This window comes from Mesoplodon densirostris, chromosome 2 (genome assembly GCF_025265405.1).
Source record: "Mesoplodon densirostris isolate mMesDen1 chromosome 2, mMesDen1 primary haplotype, whole genome shotgun sequence".
Taxonomy (NCBI): Eukaryota; Metazoa; Chordata; class Mammalia; order Artiodactyla; family Ziphiidae; genus Mesoplodon; species Mesoplodon densirostris.
The window spans coordinates 45,009,868-45,028,321 of NC_082662.1; the positions used below are offsets into that span (position 1 = coordinate 45,009,868).

Consider the following 18,454-nt stretch of genomic DNA (forward strand, 5'->3'; position numbering starts at 1 on the left):
AATACATGTTACCAAATCTCAAGTCTCTGCTAGCCCAAATTTGGTAAACTCAGGATTTAACATTTAACACTCAGAGCATATTAAGCCCATTCTCCATGCAATCTGATTTTTTATGGCCTTTACAATCTGATCTTTCTAGCTTCTTTTCACTACTTTCTTACACTAATTCTTTTTTCAACCCAAACTGATTTACTTAATTGCTTTCTCAGATTGTTGTGTTTGGGGCTGTACTTTTACTTGTTCCCCTCTTACAAATGCTCTGTTTTCCAAACTTTTTGTAAAATTGTCTTTGAAGCCCAGCCCATTTCCTCCTGCTTCCATGAATTCAAGCTTGCTGCCTCAGCCTGTAAAATAACCTTTGTCCTCTCAATTTATTTTCTACTACTACATAATAGTTTTTGAATACTTATGCTATTCTGTACTGCTAGTTAACGATTCATGTGTATTGTATCTATTTCTTATTTTTCCAACTAGATTATATACTTCTTGGAGCTATCATTTAATCTCATATTCCACCCAATGTTTTTACAGTGGTAGATACTCACATAGCATATATTTATGGTGCTACAATAAATAAATGCTACGTGAATATGCTACCTACTACATATCAGGCGCTGTGCAAAGCAAGGATTTACATTGATGGAAAGAAGTGGTTTCTGCCTGAAAAAGTCAGGTAAATAAACCATTGCAATGCAGTGTAATAAAGTGCTTTAATAGAGATATGAACAAGGCGCTAAGGGAGCATTAAAGATTTATGAGAGGAAAGCACGTCTGTATAATTTCAGGGCTGTGATTATCAGATTTACTATAGGAAAACAGGAAAAGCAATAAGTGCATAATTTCTTATTTCTCTAATTAGACACACACATAGCACAGTAACTTGGAAAAATGCCATCATAGTTATGATCTATTAAAAAATAAACAGAAACATTAAATGAGATTATGCTTATTGGTAGAATATAAGAAGGTTGTTTTAATATGGCAAATGATACTTTCTGCCAAATTTCCTCAGATAATAGTATAAATATGAACCTAAATAATAATGTATTGTGACATGGTTATAAGCAGAATTTCACATGCTGTAACAAACTTTTAGGCTTATTATTGTGGGCAAATTTCAAATATATACAAAGTAAATAGAATAGTGTAATAAACTCTAGTGTACCCATTACCCAACTTCAGCAGCGATTGACAGGCTGCCATTTTTCATTTATATATCTTCATTTGCTCCTCACTCCCTGCTTCATTGTTATTTTTTACAATTTTTTGAAGATAAAATTTATACATTAAAATGTGTAGATCTTAACTGTACAGTTTTGACCAAGAGATATATCCATGTAACCACATCTCAGTCATGATGTAGATTACAGAGCATGCCATCTCCACAGAAAATTCCTTTGTTTTCCTTCCTGCTCAATTACTGTATCCTCATCACTGTTATGATTTTTCTTCCACCTTAGATTAGCCCCTACCCCATGTTGTGCTGGGCCAGTCCAAGGCCTTCCCCATTATTGCCCTCCCCTCCCCAGCCCCAAAGTACAGCCTGGGGGCCACTTTAATTATGTCAACTAGATTGAGGTAGAATTCTTTTGTTGTTTGGAATGTTCTGAGATATTACCATTTGGTGATATATAATACAGGGAATAGTCTTAAATGTATTTTCTTATCCTTAGCTAGAAATTAGAAACTTCATACCCTAGGAATATTCTGTTTTCACATATCCTAGGAATATTTTAATTTCAGGGCATATTTGCAAATGTAGTTGATTAACTTAGTCCTAGCCTTATCAGTGTTACTAGCAAACTTATTATAATTATTTATTTTTTCAGATGAAACCGTTTCTCCTATTTTATTGGATACAAGGTGGAATAAGATTCTAGATCCCCCTTCTCCCCGACTGTCATTTAACCCTGCACTGGCCAGTGTGAATGAACCTACAGTTTCTGAGTCACAGCCACAACTGAAAGTCTTCTCCCTGGCTCATTCAGCTCCTCTTAACACAGAGGGAGAGGACCATTGTGCTAATGGACAGGACTGTAGTCTGAATCCAGAGATCAACACAATGTGGATTGATGAAAATGCGGTTGCAGAAGACCAGTTAATTAAGAGGAACTGTAATCAAGATGATCAATGCAGTACTGTCGAAGTGGGAGAGAAGAAATGTGGAAACCTAGCTTGTCTGCCAGATGAGAAGAGCGTTCTTGTTGTAGCCGTCATGCATAACTGTGATAAAAGGACATTACAAAGCGATTTGCAGGATTGTAATAATTATAATAGTCAATCCCTCATGGATGCTTTTAGCTGTTCACTGGATAATGAAAACAGACAAACTGATCAATTTAGTTTAAGTGTAAATGGGTCCACTGAAAAAGATATGAACTCAGAGAAGCAAATGGATCCATTGAGTAGACCAAATGCAGAGGGGGATTCTGTTAAATACATATGTACTACTTCATCTGATAATCTAGCCAGTGTCTGTTCCCCTTCACAGTTACAGGATGATGAAAATATAGATAGAGACCCCACCATGTCTGTGATTACAAGTTTAACACCAGATTCAGTAATCTCATCCCAGGGAACAGATGAAGGTCCTGCTGTAAAGCAAGAGGACTCTACACCAGATGAGGTTCTCACTGGCAAAACCAGCTCTCCTAGGACAGATCTAGGAAGTGCAAACTCCTTTTCCCACTTGAGTGAGGGGATTTTGATGAAAAAAGAGCCAGCAGAAGAAAGAACAACTGAAGAATCCATCCAGTCTGGTTTACCTTTGCTTCTCAAAGCTGACATGCCTAATGGGTCTGGCAGGGATGATAACTGTGAACAGTTTTCAGATTGCCTTGTGCCTGGTGAAGTTAGAGCTGATGAAAATGAAGGCTGTAAACATGAAGAAATTCTTGGCACTACAGAACTTCTTAATATGACCGAGCATTTCTCTGAATCTCAGGAGATGATTAATTGGAAGTTGACTAAACCAAACAAGATGAATGACAGCCAAGTAAATAAAGAAAATGAGAAGTTTCTGCACATGAATCAGCCTGAAGATACTTATGATGATAGTGGAGGAGAGTGTGATAGAATGGCAGAAGCAGGTCTAGATTTAAAACAAACTTGCATGAATGAAAGTGAAGGATGCGATTTCTCCACTGTTATGGATACACCAGCAGCAAATTCACTGTCTAATTGTTGTGATTCCTATGGAATGCAGAGCCCAGTTGTTTGTTTTGTTCCAAAGACTTTACCTTCCAAAGAAGATTCAGTAACAGAAGAAAAGGAAATAGAGGAGAGCAAGTCAGAATGCTACTCAAATATTTATGAACAGAGAGGAAATGAAGCCACAGAAGGGAGTGGACTACTTTTAAACAGCACTGGTGACCTAATGAAGAAAAATTACTTACACAATTTCTGTAGCCAGGTTCCATCAGTGCTTGGGCAATCTTCACCCAAGATAGTAGCAAACCTGCAATCTATCAGTGTTCCTTTTGGCGGTGCAAGACCCAAGCAACCTTCTAATCTTAAACTTCAAATTCCAAAGCCATTATCAGACCATTTACAAAATGACCTTCCTACAAACAATGGAAATAATATTAAAAACAAAAATGATGTTCTTGGGAAAGCAAAATTAGGGGAAAACTCAGCAACCAATGTATGCAATGCCTCTTTGGGAAATATCTCTATTGCTGATACAAATGGGGAACATTCAGAAAGTTATGAGTCTGGGATATCCAGTAGACAGTGCATTGCATTACCTCCAGAAAGCCCGGATAATGATCTCAGAGCTGGTCAGTTTGGAATTTCTGCTAGAAAGCCATTTACCACTCTGGGTGAAGTGGCTCCAGTGTGGGTACCAGATTCTCAGGCTCCAAATTGCATGAAATGTGAAGCCAGGTTTACATTCACCAAAAGGAGGCATCATTGCAGAGCATGTGGGAAGGTAAGTTGTGTGTATCAGCTCAGGAGTCTGGCGTGTGCATTTTGTAATGCTCAATTAGAAATTAATAAATGTTAATATAAGGTGAACATACTTCTCCTTGAGATGACATCATAAATAGTTTTTGAGCATGCAATTCTAGTAAATTTCCAAATGAAAAATGACCTCGCTGATTCTTAGTGGTTATATAATTTTTTTTTTGTTGTGAAGATTTAAGCTGAATCAGTTTTCATGAATAGATGACAACTGAGGAAGTGGTAACTTTGGTTTCTGTATTGATACTTGGTTAATGGAATAGCTTGAAATAAGGAAGTTATTCTTTTGATTTAAGAAATGTTTGTGATTGACTTCATATTTTTAAATTCTTGAGTAATTGAATATTATACTTAGAATCCATCCCAGTTTTTGCTATAGGATTTTTGCCATTGTACTAGACATTCTGGAACTTTTGGTACACATAGACATATATTTTTGTCTTCCCCCCCATATAACTTTGATACAAAAAAGAGTTGAAGGCTATAGATCCTTGTGACAAGGTTATAAGAATAGGTGATATTCCTCAGCTCTCCCTATATTCTGTTAGCTAGTACCACATCAATATACTAGTCTGTTTTTTAAACAAGAACTGTAAACAAGGAGGAAATGGGATTTTGTATTTTTAAAAAGAATGTAAGGTTTGATGTCAGGTCTGGATTTGAACTTCAGCTTTGTTACTTTTAACTATATAACTTTATTAAGCTTTATTTTTTCATAAACGAATCAAAAGAAAATTTTCATTGGGCTGTTGTGAAGATTAAATGAAATTACATGTAATAGTAAGTACTCAGTAATTAACCTCTACTTCCTTTCTTGCCTGATTTATTGGTCTGTCTGTATTAATTCGATTGACTTCAACTTCAAGGAACAGAATATCTGGCCCTCAGTTATTTAGACAAAAGTAACATTTATTTCATATAACAAGAGGCCTGAAAATAGAGACTCTGTTATGTCTGGGTGTAGAGTCGGGGTCACTGAAGTTCTCTTGGCCTTTCCCTCGTGGTCTCAAGATAGTGGCACAGCTTTAAGCATCAAGTCCAACCTGACTACTTCCCAAATGCAGAGAAACTGGTTGGTGGCAAAAGAGCCTATTCCTCTTGCTGCCCTCTCATCAGGGTAGAAAGAATCCCCAGCAACTTCTTTCAATTTATTGGCCGGTTCTAGACCACAGGTCCAGTTTAGACCAATGACTGACAACAGGGAACAGGATTGCCAGGATTGGCTAAGATCAATCATGATTCATCCCCTGGGGCTGAGCCCAGTGTTGCCTCAACAAAAGTGGGATTCTCTCAATAAGGAAAAGGGGGAGAATGGTTCCTGGGTCGGCATTCAAAAAGGGCTACTATAGGGTCCTAGAACAAAAGAACCAAATGATGGGGAGCAGAAAGTAGTTAAAGCTGAAACTGGGCTGTTAGTCTCTGATTATTAAAATTTGGAGAAAATAATGTGTCTAATTCCTAAATATTTCGCAGTCTGAAGTAAACCTATGGTCAGTAGCCTGAACAGTCAGTTTTCTGTTAGGGGATTAGAATCATCATTTTTTTGTTGTTCTATGTTTTGCTTACTGTGTATAACACTTTCTGAAATCTTTGCTTGTTTTTTAAAAATTTCCTTCCTATTTATTTATTTATTTAGGCTGTGTCAGGTCTTAGTTGCGGCACACGGGATCTTTCGTTGTGGCGGGTGGGCTCTTTGTTGCGGCATGCGGGCTTCTCTCTAGTTGTGGCACGTGGACTCCAGAGCACGCAGGCTCAGTAATTGCGGCACATGGGCTCCAGAGTGCACAGGCTCTCTGGTTGTGGTGTGCGGGCTCTCTCATTGTGTGCAGGCTCAGTAGTTGCGGCACATGGGCTCTCTAGTTGTGGCGCGTGGGCTTAGTTGCCCCGCGGCATGTGGGATTTTAGTTCCCCAACCAGGGATCGAACCCGCATCCTCTGCATTGGAAGGCGGATTCTTAATCACTGGACCACCAGGGAAGTCCCAAAATTTTGCTTAAGCAAATAATAAAAATGCTTTTGTTCCAGACCAGCATATACAGATGCAATGACTAAATAGGTAACTTAGATGGATTCAGAAAGAAAATGGGGCAAAATGCACATAAGCTGAAAAATTACATGGAATTTTTGCTGAGTGGAATTTGCAGAATTTATAAATTTATGGCTTCATATGGATTATGGATTCATATTCCATCTTTTTTTCTTTTTCCATCTCTATCTTCCTCAGGGATGTTCTAAGGATTGTTGAGGTAATGTCTGTAAAAATCCTTGAGCTCCTCAGAAGAAAGGGGCTTATAAACTTATGTATAGTTTTTCTAGATAGTAAATTAATCAAATTATACTTGGAATTTAGCTAGAAAAATACCCCAAGCAATGTGATTTTGTAAAATAATGTTTACTGTCGAAAAAAGAAATTTAGTTTGTTCCATTCTAATATATCTACTATCCAGTTATTTCCAACAATTTCTTTATTTAATATCTATAGCTAATAAATTCTCTTTACTGTAACAAGCATATATTAAGCATCTAATATATGAAAGGTTCTGTGCTAGGTACTGGAGATTCAGGTATACATAAATTGGAATGTATGACCTCATAGAGTTTATAATCAGAGGCACTGATTTCAGTGTGTGGGAGAGGAGTATCTGGATTTCCTGTAGTTTTTCAAAAATGCTTAAAAAATCATTGTGAACTACTGATCTGAGTAGACAAACAGACCATCCCACAACAATTTATAATACAGTGTATTAAGAGCCAGTTATGTGTGCTTTATATTCATTCCATTACTGTCTTGTAGAATACCCATTACTATCTTGTAGAATGAGTGGTTAATTTTTTACTATTTGACAGATCAAGAATTAGAGGCTCAGAGAGGTCAAGGAATATGCCCAAGGTCACACAGCTTGAAAGTACTAGAGCCACCTTTAAAGCTAGGACTCTTTCCTTCAGACATACTGCTTCTCCTAGCATCTCTCCTCATTCATAATAGCAGTATGAACAAAATGCTTTAGGAATGTTGAGAAATGAGAGCTTAATTTTTCCCAGAATGGCAAAAGGAGTCAGGAAAATCATGATAAAAAAAGTGACTATTTGGGACTTCCCTGGCAGTCCAGTGGTTAAGACTCTGTACTTCCACTGCAGGGGGCGCGGGATCCATCCCTGGTCAGGGAACTAAGATCCTGCATGTCGTGCGGTGCGGCCAAAAAAAAAAAAGTGACTGTTTGGAGGAGGAGATATAAGAAAGTGGATATAATTTATGGATCACAGTTCTAAATTATGTGAGGAAAATGGGATCACAGCAGAGCACAGGTGGGGAATTAGCAGTAGGGAAAGGGAAATCATCTTACAGGAGAATGAGCCATGATAAAAATGCACTTGAATATAGAAGGAGTTAATAGAAAATTGTGGGAAATTATTTAGCAAAGCATAGGGCCTATATCCAGGTCTTGATGAGTAGTAGATATTATACTTGTTACAACATTCATTTATCTTGGTATAATGTCATTAAGAAGAATATAAAATAATTATGTTGAATTTATGAAAGTGTTAAAATACTGCAGTTTATTTCTATATTGTTGTAATGGACATCAGGACATCTGGATTCTATTCTTGTCTTCATTGTTAATTGGAAAACTATGTCATACTCTAAAATGCTCAGCAAATGTGAGTTTTATTTTATGATTTCACACATTATTAATTTAGATAATTGTTCCATATAGCAGCATAATCTCTACTTCGGCTGTATGATAGGTGATAAATTACAGAATAGAAAGAGTACAGAGGGGAGTTCCCTGGTGATCCAGTGGTTAGCACTCAGCCCTTTCACTGCCATGGCCCCAGGTTCAATTCCTGTTCAGGGAACTAAGATCCCGCAAGCCGCGTGGTGCGGCCAGAGGAAAAGAAAAAGGTACAGGGAACTCCTTTCCAGAAAGGTGCCCTCTAAGTTCAGGTGATCACTGTTATTATATATCCATAGTAATTTCCTATAGAAATCACTGAATCTAGCAGAATATGGTTATTCATTCTCTGTCAAGTTCCATTTGCCCTGAATATTTTGACCCCTTTTTATTTGATTATTTGACTTCAAAGGCCTAAGAAAAGCTTTTGAGTTTAAGAGTACAGGAAAGAGTTTTTTGAAAGTAGAGAAGAATTTTTAAAGGAAAAAAAAGTTTTTAATCTTTTATTGGTCATTCACAAGGCTTTATCACACTTTATCCATTACTGTCACTTATGTGGCAGGTTGTTACTTACAAGATGCTAGCTGGTTAATGACTCTCTTCTATCTACTGAAGTAGACATAAGAATAGTCTTTAAAGTAAAAGTTCTTGAACTGATACTTAACAACGTAGAAACTTTGTTTAGGATGGTGTGAAAGATGAGAGTAACATTTTTTTTTTAACACATCCACTTTATGCTAGGCTTATCTGGTCTAACAACAGAATTCTCTGAGATACAGTTACAGGGGAGAAAAATGTGCCTCAGAAAGGTTAGGTAACTTGCCTAAATTCTCAGAGCTTATAAATGAGAGTGCATGGATTTTAACACAGATTTATCTGACTCCAAAGCCCTTTGCTCTTTTGCTGCACTGGACATAGCAACAAAATTTATCTGTATTTGGATTGCTTACTAGACATATAAGTCATGATCTTTGGGTGAACATTAGTTTTGGACAGTGGTAAAGGATTGGGAATTTGAAAGGAAGACAAAATGCTCAGTGATTGGTGCTGTCAGTTGATGGGGGAATCTAGCAAAGGTAGCAGGATTTTAGGTTTTACTTCACCTATCAGGTCTTGAACTACAAATTAGGAAAAGAACAATATGGGTGCCAAGTCCTGGAATAAGGAGAGATTTAGTGGCAGTAATATATACCACTCCAGTTTACTTACTATTTTTCCACATTAACTGACTTTAAAAGTAGAATTCAAAATAGATGAGTTTTTTTTACTGTGTTTGAATAGACGGTGATTTGAATAGACAGAACAGAGAAGAGAACTGTAGGACAGGTAGTATGAAAACAACACTGAAATGGGTATGAAACAGCTCTGGGCTTGTTTCCTCTACTGTAAAAGGAGAGGACTGCATAGACTTTATCTCTGTTTCCTTGCAGCTCTGAACGTCTGTGTTTAAATAAGGAAGAGAAGGGAATGGAAAGGTTTGTGCTAGCCACTGATTTATCTCTGTAAAGTTGTTAAACATACTTGATTAACCAAGGTCACTTTGTGGGAAGAATATGCCATTAAACATTTTGAAATGTGCTGTGCTGAAAGTATGTTTTCTGGAAGTCTGGGATGCTGTTTATCACAGTACCACTTAAGTGGGCTACACTGGGGGTTTTATTTTGCAGTTACTCTTTCCCTTTTGATTCATTTCCAGTAGTACCAATCCTTTTAGCCACACATGATCTGCATCACATTAGTTTTAAACAGATAGCTTGATGACATGTATAATGTCAAAATGACATTGAAAACTGATCTAGATTAATTTTTAATATAGTTCTAGAAAGCCATCTTCCTCTACACACTGGGGATTATAGGTATTTAACATATAATGAACATTTATAAATGTAATTATAAAATGTTATATTTTATATAAATTTATATTTATATAACAAAGATTTTATAGGTTTATATAATTTATATAATATTATATATGTTTATGTATAAAATGGCAGACTACAGTCAGTATTTTAATCTGTGCTTTTAATTTGAATTACTGTTCCACAGTAGTCAGGAGTAATTTTGTCTATAAAGGTATATAAAAGAACTATATATTTAATAATATTTTGATATTTATGTCATTATAGTATATTTTTAGTTTAAGTGAAAAATACTTTAAAGAATTAATATATCATATTAAAAATAACTGTTGAAATTGAAAATAAAGCACACATTTTTAGATGGGATGAAGAGGCCTGGTACTATTTTTATTTTAAACAAAGTAATATTTATATCTTGAAAGATGGCAGTCTTCTACCTACTTTTACATATCCCTAGTCCCTAGTCCAGCTCCCTGGACATACCTACTTTAAGAAATTAATAGTCTTTTTTTAAAGTTAAAGTATAGTTGATTTACAGTATTATGTTAGTTTCAGATGTACAACATAGTGATTCAGTATTCTTAGATTATACTCTGGTTTTCTTGGCTGCACTGCATGGCTGTAGGATCTTAGTTCCCTGACCAGGGATCGAACCCATGCCCTTGGCAGTGAAAGCGCAGAGTCCTAACAACCACTGGACCACCAGGGAATTCCCTATATTCCATTTAAAGTTATTATAAATAACGGCTGTATTTCCCTGTACTGTATAATACATCCTTATAGCTTATTTATTTTATGCACAGTAATTTGTACTTCGTAATCCTCTACTCCTGTCTTGCCCCTCCCCTCCTCCCTCTCCCCAGTGGTAACCACTAGTTTGTTCTCTGTATCTGTGAGTCTGTTTCTGTTTTGTCATATTAATTCGTTTCATTTTTTAAATTCCACATATGAGTGATAACATAGAGTTTTGTCTTTCTGTGTCTGACTCTTTTCACTAAACATAATACTCTCTAGGTCCATCCATGTTGTTGTAAATGGCAGAACTTCATTCGTTTTAATGGCTGAGTAGTATTCCATTGTGTGTGTGCGTGTGTTTGTGCGCGCACACTACATATTCTTTATCCATTCATCTGTTGATGGACACTTAGGTTGTTTCCATATCTTGGCTCTTGTAAATAATGCCATGATGAACATAGGTGTCTATATCTTTTTCAAGTACTGTTTTCATATTCTTTGGATAAATAACCAGAAGTGGGATAGCTGGATCATATGTTAGTTCTATTCTTAATTTTTTGAGGAACCTCCATACTGTTTTCCATAGTGGCTGTACCAATTTACATTCCCACCAGTAGTGTACAAGGGCTCCCTTTTCTCCAAATCCTTTCTGACATTGTTATTTATAGACTTTTTTGATGATAGCCATTCTGACAGGTGTGAGGTGACATCACATTACGGTTTTGATTTGCATTTTCCTGATGGATTAGTGATGTTGAGCATCTTTTCATGTGCCTGTTAGCCATCTGTGTGTCTTCCTTGGAAAAATGTTCATGTGTTCTGCCCATTTTTAAATTGGGTTGTATGTTTTTTTTATATTGAATTATTTGAGCTCTTTATATATTTTGGATATTAACCCCTTCCTGGTCATATCATTGGCAAATATTTTCTCCCATATTGTAGGTTGTCTTTTTGTTTTGTTGATGGTTTCCTTTGCTGTAGAAAAGCTTTTAAGTTTAATTAGATGCCATTTGTATATTTTTGATTTTGTTTCCTTTGGCTTAGAAGACAGATCCAAAAAACTATTGCTGTGATTTGTGTCAAAGAATGTTCTCTATGTTTTCTTGGAGTTTTATAGTTTCCAGTCTAACATTTAGGTCTTTAATCCATTTTAAGTTTATTTTTGTAGGTGGTATGAAAAAATGTTCTAATTTTGTTCTGTAAAATAAATGTAACTGTCCAGTTATCCCAGCACCACTTATTAAAGAGACTGTCTTTTCTCCATTGTATATTCTTGCCTCCTTTGTCATAGATTAATTGACCATAAGTGCATGGGTTTATTTCTGGGCTCTCTGTTTTGTTCCATTGATCTGTATATGTCTTTTTGTGCCAGTACTGTGCTATTTTGATGACTGTAGCTTTGTAGTGTAGTCTGAAGTCAAGGACTGTGCTAACCCCAGCTTTCTTTTTTTTCAAGATTGCCTTGGCAACTCAGGGTCTTTTGTGGTTCCATATTAGTTTTAGGATTATTTGTTCTAGCTTTGTGAAAAATGTCATGAGTATTTTGATAGGGATGGCATTAAATCTGTAGATTGCTTTGGGTAGTACAGATTTTAACAATATTACTTCTTCTAATCCATGAACATGGGATATCTTTCCATTTCTTTGTATCATCTTCAGTTTCCTTCATCCATGTTCTATGGTTTTCAGTCTTTCACCTCCTTGGTTAAGTTAATCCTAGGTATTTTATTCTTTTTGATGCAATTTTAAACGAGATTATTTTCTTGCTTTCTCTTTCTGGTGGCTCATTATTAATTTATAGAAAAGCAGCAGATTTCTGTGTATTAACCTTGTATACTGCAACTTTACTGAATTCACTTATTCTAATAGTTTTTCAGAGAAGACTTCAGGGTCTTTCTATATGTAGTGTCATGTCATCTGCGAATAATGACAGTTTTACTTCTTCCTTTCCAATTTGGATACCTTTTATTTCTTTTTCTTGTATGATTGCTCTGGCTAGGACTTCCAATACTATGTTAAATAGAAGTGATTGAGAGTGGGTATCCTTTGTCTTGTTCCTGATTTTAGAAAAAAAGCTTTCAGCTTTTCACCATTGAATATGGTGTTAGCTATGGGTTTGTCATAAATGGCCTTTATTATGTTAAGATATGTTCCCTCTATACCAACTTTGATGAGAGTTTTTTCTTTTTTTTTTTTATCATGAATGGCTGTTGAATTTTGTCAAATGCTTTTTCTCCATCTATTGAGATGATCATGTAATTTTATCTTTTTGTTAATGTGGTGTATCACATTGATTGATTTGCAGATATTGAACCATCTTTCATCCCTGGAATAAATCCCACTTGATCATGCCGTATGATCCTTTTTATATATCATTGAATTCTGTTTGCTAATATTTTGTTGAGGATTTTTGCATCTATATTCATCAGAGATATTGGCCTGTAATTTTCTCTCTTTTTTTTGTAGTGTTTTTGTCTGGCTTTCGTATCAGGGTAATGGTGGCTTTGTAGAATAAATTTGAAAGTGTTCCCTGCTCTTCAATTTTTTTAGAATAGTTTGTTTGTGTCTTTCTTTTTCTTTTTCTTTTTTTTTGGCCACTCCACACGGCTTGTGGGATCTTAGTTCCCCAACCAGGAATTGAACCCATGCCCCGTTCGATGGGCCAGCAGGGAATTCCCTAGAGTAGTTTGAGAAATAGTTAGCTCTTTTTTATATGTTTTGTAGAATTCTCCTATGAAGCTGTCTGGTCCTGGACTTTTGTTTGCTGGGAGTTTTTTTTTTTTTTTTTAATCAAAAATTCAATTTCACTACTAGTGATTGGTCTGTTCAGATTGTCTCTTTCTTCCTGATTCATTCTTGGGAGGTTATATGTTTCTGGAAGTTTGTCCATTTTTTCTAGGTTGTCCAATTTATTGGCATATGACTGTTCATAATATTCTCTTATGATTTTTTGTATCTCTGTGGCATCAGTTGTTATTTGTCCTCTTTCATTTCTTATTTTGTTTATTTGGGTCCTGTCTCTTATTTTCTTGATAAGTGGGACTATTGATTTATCAATTTGGTTTATCTTTTTTAAAAAAAACAGCTCTTGGTTTAATTGGTCTTTTCTGTTTTTTGTTTTTTCTTTTTAATTTCTATTTTATTTAAATCCATTCTGGTCTTTATTATTTTCTGTTTTCTACTGACTCTGGGCTTTGTTCTTGTTTTTCTAATTCCTTTAGTTGGTAGTTTAGGTCTTTATTTGAGAGTTTTCTTGTTTCTTGAGGTAGGCCTGTATCGCTATAAACTTGCCTCCTTTAACTGCTTTTGCTGCATCCCACAGATTTTTGGAAAGTTGTGTTTCCATTTTCATTTGCCTCAAGGTATTTTCTGATTTTCTCTTTGATTTCTTCATTGATCCATTGATTTTTTAGGAACATCTTGTTTAGTCTCCACATGTTTGTGTTTTCCCCATTTTTTTTTCCTGTAGCTGATTTCTAGTTTCATACTGTTACAGTTGGAAAAATGATTGATATAATTTCTATCTTCTTAAACTTGTTGAGACTTGTTTTGTGGCCTAGCATATGATTGATCTATCCTGGAGAACGTTCCATGTGCACTTGAAAAGAATGTGTATTCTGGTTTTTTTTTAGATGGAATGTCCTGTAGGTATCTATTAAGTCCAAGTTGTCTAATGTGTCATTTAAGACTACTGTTTCCTTATTGAATTGACTATTTTTACAGCAGAAAAATTGAGCAGAAAGTATATATACCCCCCCCCCCCCAGTGGACCCCATTATTAACATCTTGCACTAGTGTGGTACATTATTGAAATTGATGAACCAATATTGATACATTGTTATTAACAAAAGTCTTATAAAAGAAACACATGCTATAGTTTTTGTTAGAGTTTACTCTTTGTGTTGTACAGTTCTATGGGTTTGATAAATGCATAGTATCTATCCTATTACAATATCATATAGAATAGTTATACTACCCTAAAAGTCCCTTGTCCCCCACTTATGTATTTCTCCCTTACTTTCTCTGAACCATGGAAACTACTGATCTTTTCACTGGCTCTGTAGTTTTGGCTTTTCCAGAATGTCTTATAGTTAGTATCATACATTATGTTGGCTTTCAAACTAGCATCTTTGACTTAGAAATATACATTTTAAGATTCTTCCCTGTCTTTTTAAAAAATTGAGTATAATTTACATATAACATTATATTAGTTTCAGGTGTATGACATAATGATTCGATATTTGTATATATTGTATATACTGTGAAATGATCACCGTAAGTCCAGTTATCATCTGTACTATACATAGTTATGAAATTTTCTTATGATGAGAACTTTTAAGACTTACTCTCTTAGCAACTTTCAAATATACAATACAGTATTATTAACTGTAGTTAGGATGGCACGCACTACACCCTATGACTTACATATTTTATAACTGCAAGTTTGTGTCTTTTGAGCACCTTCATCTGTTTCATATACATCCCCACCCCACCTCTGGGAACTACCACCAATCTGTTCTCTGATTCAGTGAGCTCATTATTTATTGTTGTTTAGTTTTGATTTGGTAGTTTTTAGGTTCCACATATAAGTGGACTTGTCTGGTATTTGTCTTTCGGTGTCTTACTTATTTCTTATTTCACTAACGTAATGCCCTCAAGTTGCAAATGTCAAGATTTTATTCTTTTTTGTGGCTAATAGTCCATTGTGTGTGTGTGTGTGCATGTGTGTTTGTGTGTGTACACATACATACATAAATACATACCAGAATTTCTTTATCCATTTATTTATTGATGGACACCTAGGTCATTTCCATATATTGGCTATTGTAAATAATGCTGCAGTGAACATGATGGTGCAGATATCTATTTGAGTTAGCAATTTTGTTTTCTTTGTATAAATACCCAGAAGTGGAATTTCTGGGTCATATGGTAGTTCTATTTTTATTTTTTTTGAGCAACCTCTATACTGTTTTCTGTAGCAGCTGCATCAGTTTTCATTCCCACCAACAGTGTGCAAGGGTTCTCTTTTCTTCACATCCTTGCCAACATTTGTTATTTGTTGCCTTTTTGATAATAACCACTCTGACCGGTATGAGTTGATATCTCATTGTGGTTTTGATTTGCATTTCCCTGATGATTAGTGACATTGAGCACCTTTTCACATACCTGTTGGACATTAATATATCTTCTTGGAGAAATGTCTATTCATGTCTTCTGCCCATTTTTAAATTAGATTGTTTGTTTTCTTCCTATTGAGTTGTATAAATTCTTTGTACATTTTGGATATTAACCCCTTATCAGATATATGACTTTCAAATATTTTCTCCCTTTCCATATGTTGCCTTTTTGTTGATGGCCTTTACTGTGTAGAAGGTTTGTAGTTTGATGTACTCCCGCTTGTTTATTTTTGCTTTTTTTGGTCATTGCTAAAACCAGTGTCAAGGAGCCTCCATGTCTTTTTGTGACATGATACCTCATTTTTTTAAATTGCTGAATTGTGTCCTGTTGTATGGGTATACCACAAGTTTGTTTATTCATTCAGCTATTGAAAGACATCTTGGTTAATTTCCGTTTTAGGCAATTATAAGTGAAGCTGTTATAAATATTTGTGTGCAGGTTTTTGAGTGGATGTAAGTTTTTAGTTTGTGTAAATATGTAGGAGTGTGATTACTGGAGAGTATGGTAAGCCTGTGTTTCTCTTTGTAAGAAACTGCCAAACTATCTTCCAGAGTGGCTGTACCACTTTTGCATTCCCATCAGCAATGAATGAGAATTCTTGCTGTTCTACATCCTCACCAGAATTTGGTCTTGTCAGTTTTGGACTTTAGACATTTTATTTTATTTATTTATTTATTTGGCCATGCCATGTGGCTTGTGGGATGTTAGTTCCCCTACCAGGGATTGAACCTGTGCCCTCAGCAGTGAGAGCAAGGAGTCCTAACTACTGGACTGCCAGGGAATTCCTAGATTGTAGACATTTTAATAGGTGTAGTTTCTTAGTTTTTAAAAAATATTTATTTATTTATTTATTTATTTATTTGGCGGCCCCGGGTCTTAGTTGCAGCATGCAAGATCTTTAGGTGCAGCATGTGAACTCTTAGTTGTGCCATGTGGAATCTAGTTCCCTGACCAGGGATCGAACCTGGGCCCCCCTGTATTGGGAGCGTGAGTCTTAGCCACTGGACAACCAGGGAAGTCCCCTCTCATTTTTGTTTTAATTTACAACTCCCTAATGACATATGATAATGAACATCTTTTCATATGCTTATTTGCCATCTGTGTATCTTCTTTGGTGAAGTGTCTATTTAGATCTTTTGCCCATCTTTTAATTGGGTTTTTTGTTTTCTTATTGTTGAATTTTAAAAGTTCTTTTTTATATTTTGATTCTAGTTCTTTATCAGGTATTTGTTTTGCAGATACTTTCATTTTCTTAGACATATCCACTTTAAATTCCTTTACAAGTATCTATGAGTATTAAACTATACACTTATAATGTATTTCATTAGAATTATTTAGCTGTTTCTTGATTATCAATTCTGGAAATGATCTAGTAAATTTTCAGTTTTTCTGTTTATATATTTTCATGTTTATTATTTTGAGTCTAAAGCTCCAAGAGGGTAAGGATCTTTTCTGCCTCGATTGCTACTGTATCCACAGCTTTAGCACATAATAGGTGTTTACTAAATATTAGTTGGATAAATGAAGAAATGAATACTATCGTTTAATGCAGCAGAACATCTTCTTATACAACACCTTGAGACTTTGGATGATGGCATCAAATACAGAATATAAGGGATGTAAGGACTTTGGAAAATATTTTAAGTTAGTCATATATGTTTTTCCTATTGAAGATAGATGCAAACCAAAACAAGCTTGTTTTCCTAATTTTCTATTTACTTACCTTTTGATGGGAAACAATAGATGTGAGAGTAAGAAACAGATGCCTTAAATAGAATATTGCATGGTAATTTAGTTTCCCTCATACTCTGCCTGAAAACCTGTTTATCCTGTCTTATCATTGATATTATGAGTGTAACCATTCTGGCATGGTAAAACAGGATCAACATTTTGGATTAATCTTGAGTTCTAATGAAGCTAGAAAATATTTTCCATTCACACCCTTCAAAAGGCTGTGTTGGCTAAAAGTCAGTCTCATCCATGTCATAACACTTATCATACAGTATTGTCTTTGTCTTTCTCCCCCGTTTGTCTGTAAAGATCTTGCGATTATGATTTCTCTTTGTATCCCCAGCATCTAGCACAGTGCTCAATAAGTGTTTGTTAATGAACAAATATATGAATCCCAGATCATTAATTTATTCAACAAACACTGAGTTCTTGTTATTTGTCTGTCACTGTGCTGGGTGCTAAGTTTATACTAACGACATTATGATCCCTACCCTCATGTAAAGATTAGTGGAAATAACCAAAAGCAAACAAACAGAATTACAAATTGTGATAAGGGATATGAAGGAAATTAACAAGGAGGGATAATAATATTAAAAACGGAGAAGGGGAGGAAGGTCTGGAAAGTCCTCTGAGAAGTGACAAAATTTTACGTGATACATGAAATTTGAGGAGTCAGCCATTCAAAGAACAGAGAGAAGAATGCTTCGGGAAGAGTAAACGTCATGGACACAGTCTCTGAGATAGGAAAGCACCTATTCAAGAAACTGAAAGGAATACAGTGTGGTTAAAGTATGGCAAGTAAGAGAGGTCACATAAAAAGAGCTTGGAGAGGAGATCAGGGAATAGATCATGTTGGCCTTTGCAGCTCATGTAGGGAGTGCAGCGAGAAGCCATGGGAATGGATGAGCTCACCTAGGGAAGAGTGTACAGAGGAAAGAGAAAGGGCCCAGGGCTGAGCCACTGAGGTCAAGTGGAGAAGGAGGACCCAGTACAAGTGACTGAGAAGGAGTGGCCAGAGAGACAGGCAGAAAACCAAGAAAATGTGTTGTCTTGGCAGTCAAAAGAAGAATGTAGTTTGTCAAAGGATAGGGATTATCACCTATGCCAAATGCTGATCAGGGTCAATAAGATGTGGACAGGAAAGGGACCACTGGACTTGACTACATCAGGGTCATTGATAAAAGCAGTCTTGGTTGAGCTGTGCATACAGAAGCCAGAATGGGTTGAAAATGGAATAAGAAGTGAGGAGTTTGAGATGTCCTTTTCAAGTTTTCTAAGTGAGAACAGAAAAAATTGGGGCAATTATTAAATGAA

At 35.6% G+C, this 18,454-nt stretch overlaps 1 protein-coding gene across 1 annotated transcript in view; it reads left to right on the top strand.

Annotated features, from left to right (window-relative positions):
- ZFYVE9 (zinc finger FYVE-type containing 9) overlaps window positions 1-18,454 on the top strand; it is a 192,808-nt gene that overhangs the window by 71,312 nt on the left and 103,042 nt on the right. Inside the window, exon 4 of the mRNA XM_060089797.1 lies at window positions 1,830-3,931. Coding sequence (XP_059945780.1) covers window positions 1,830-3,931 — 2,102 coding nt within the window. The remainder of the gene's footprint in view (window positions 1-1,829; window positions 3,932-18,454) is intronic.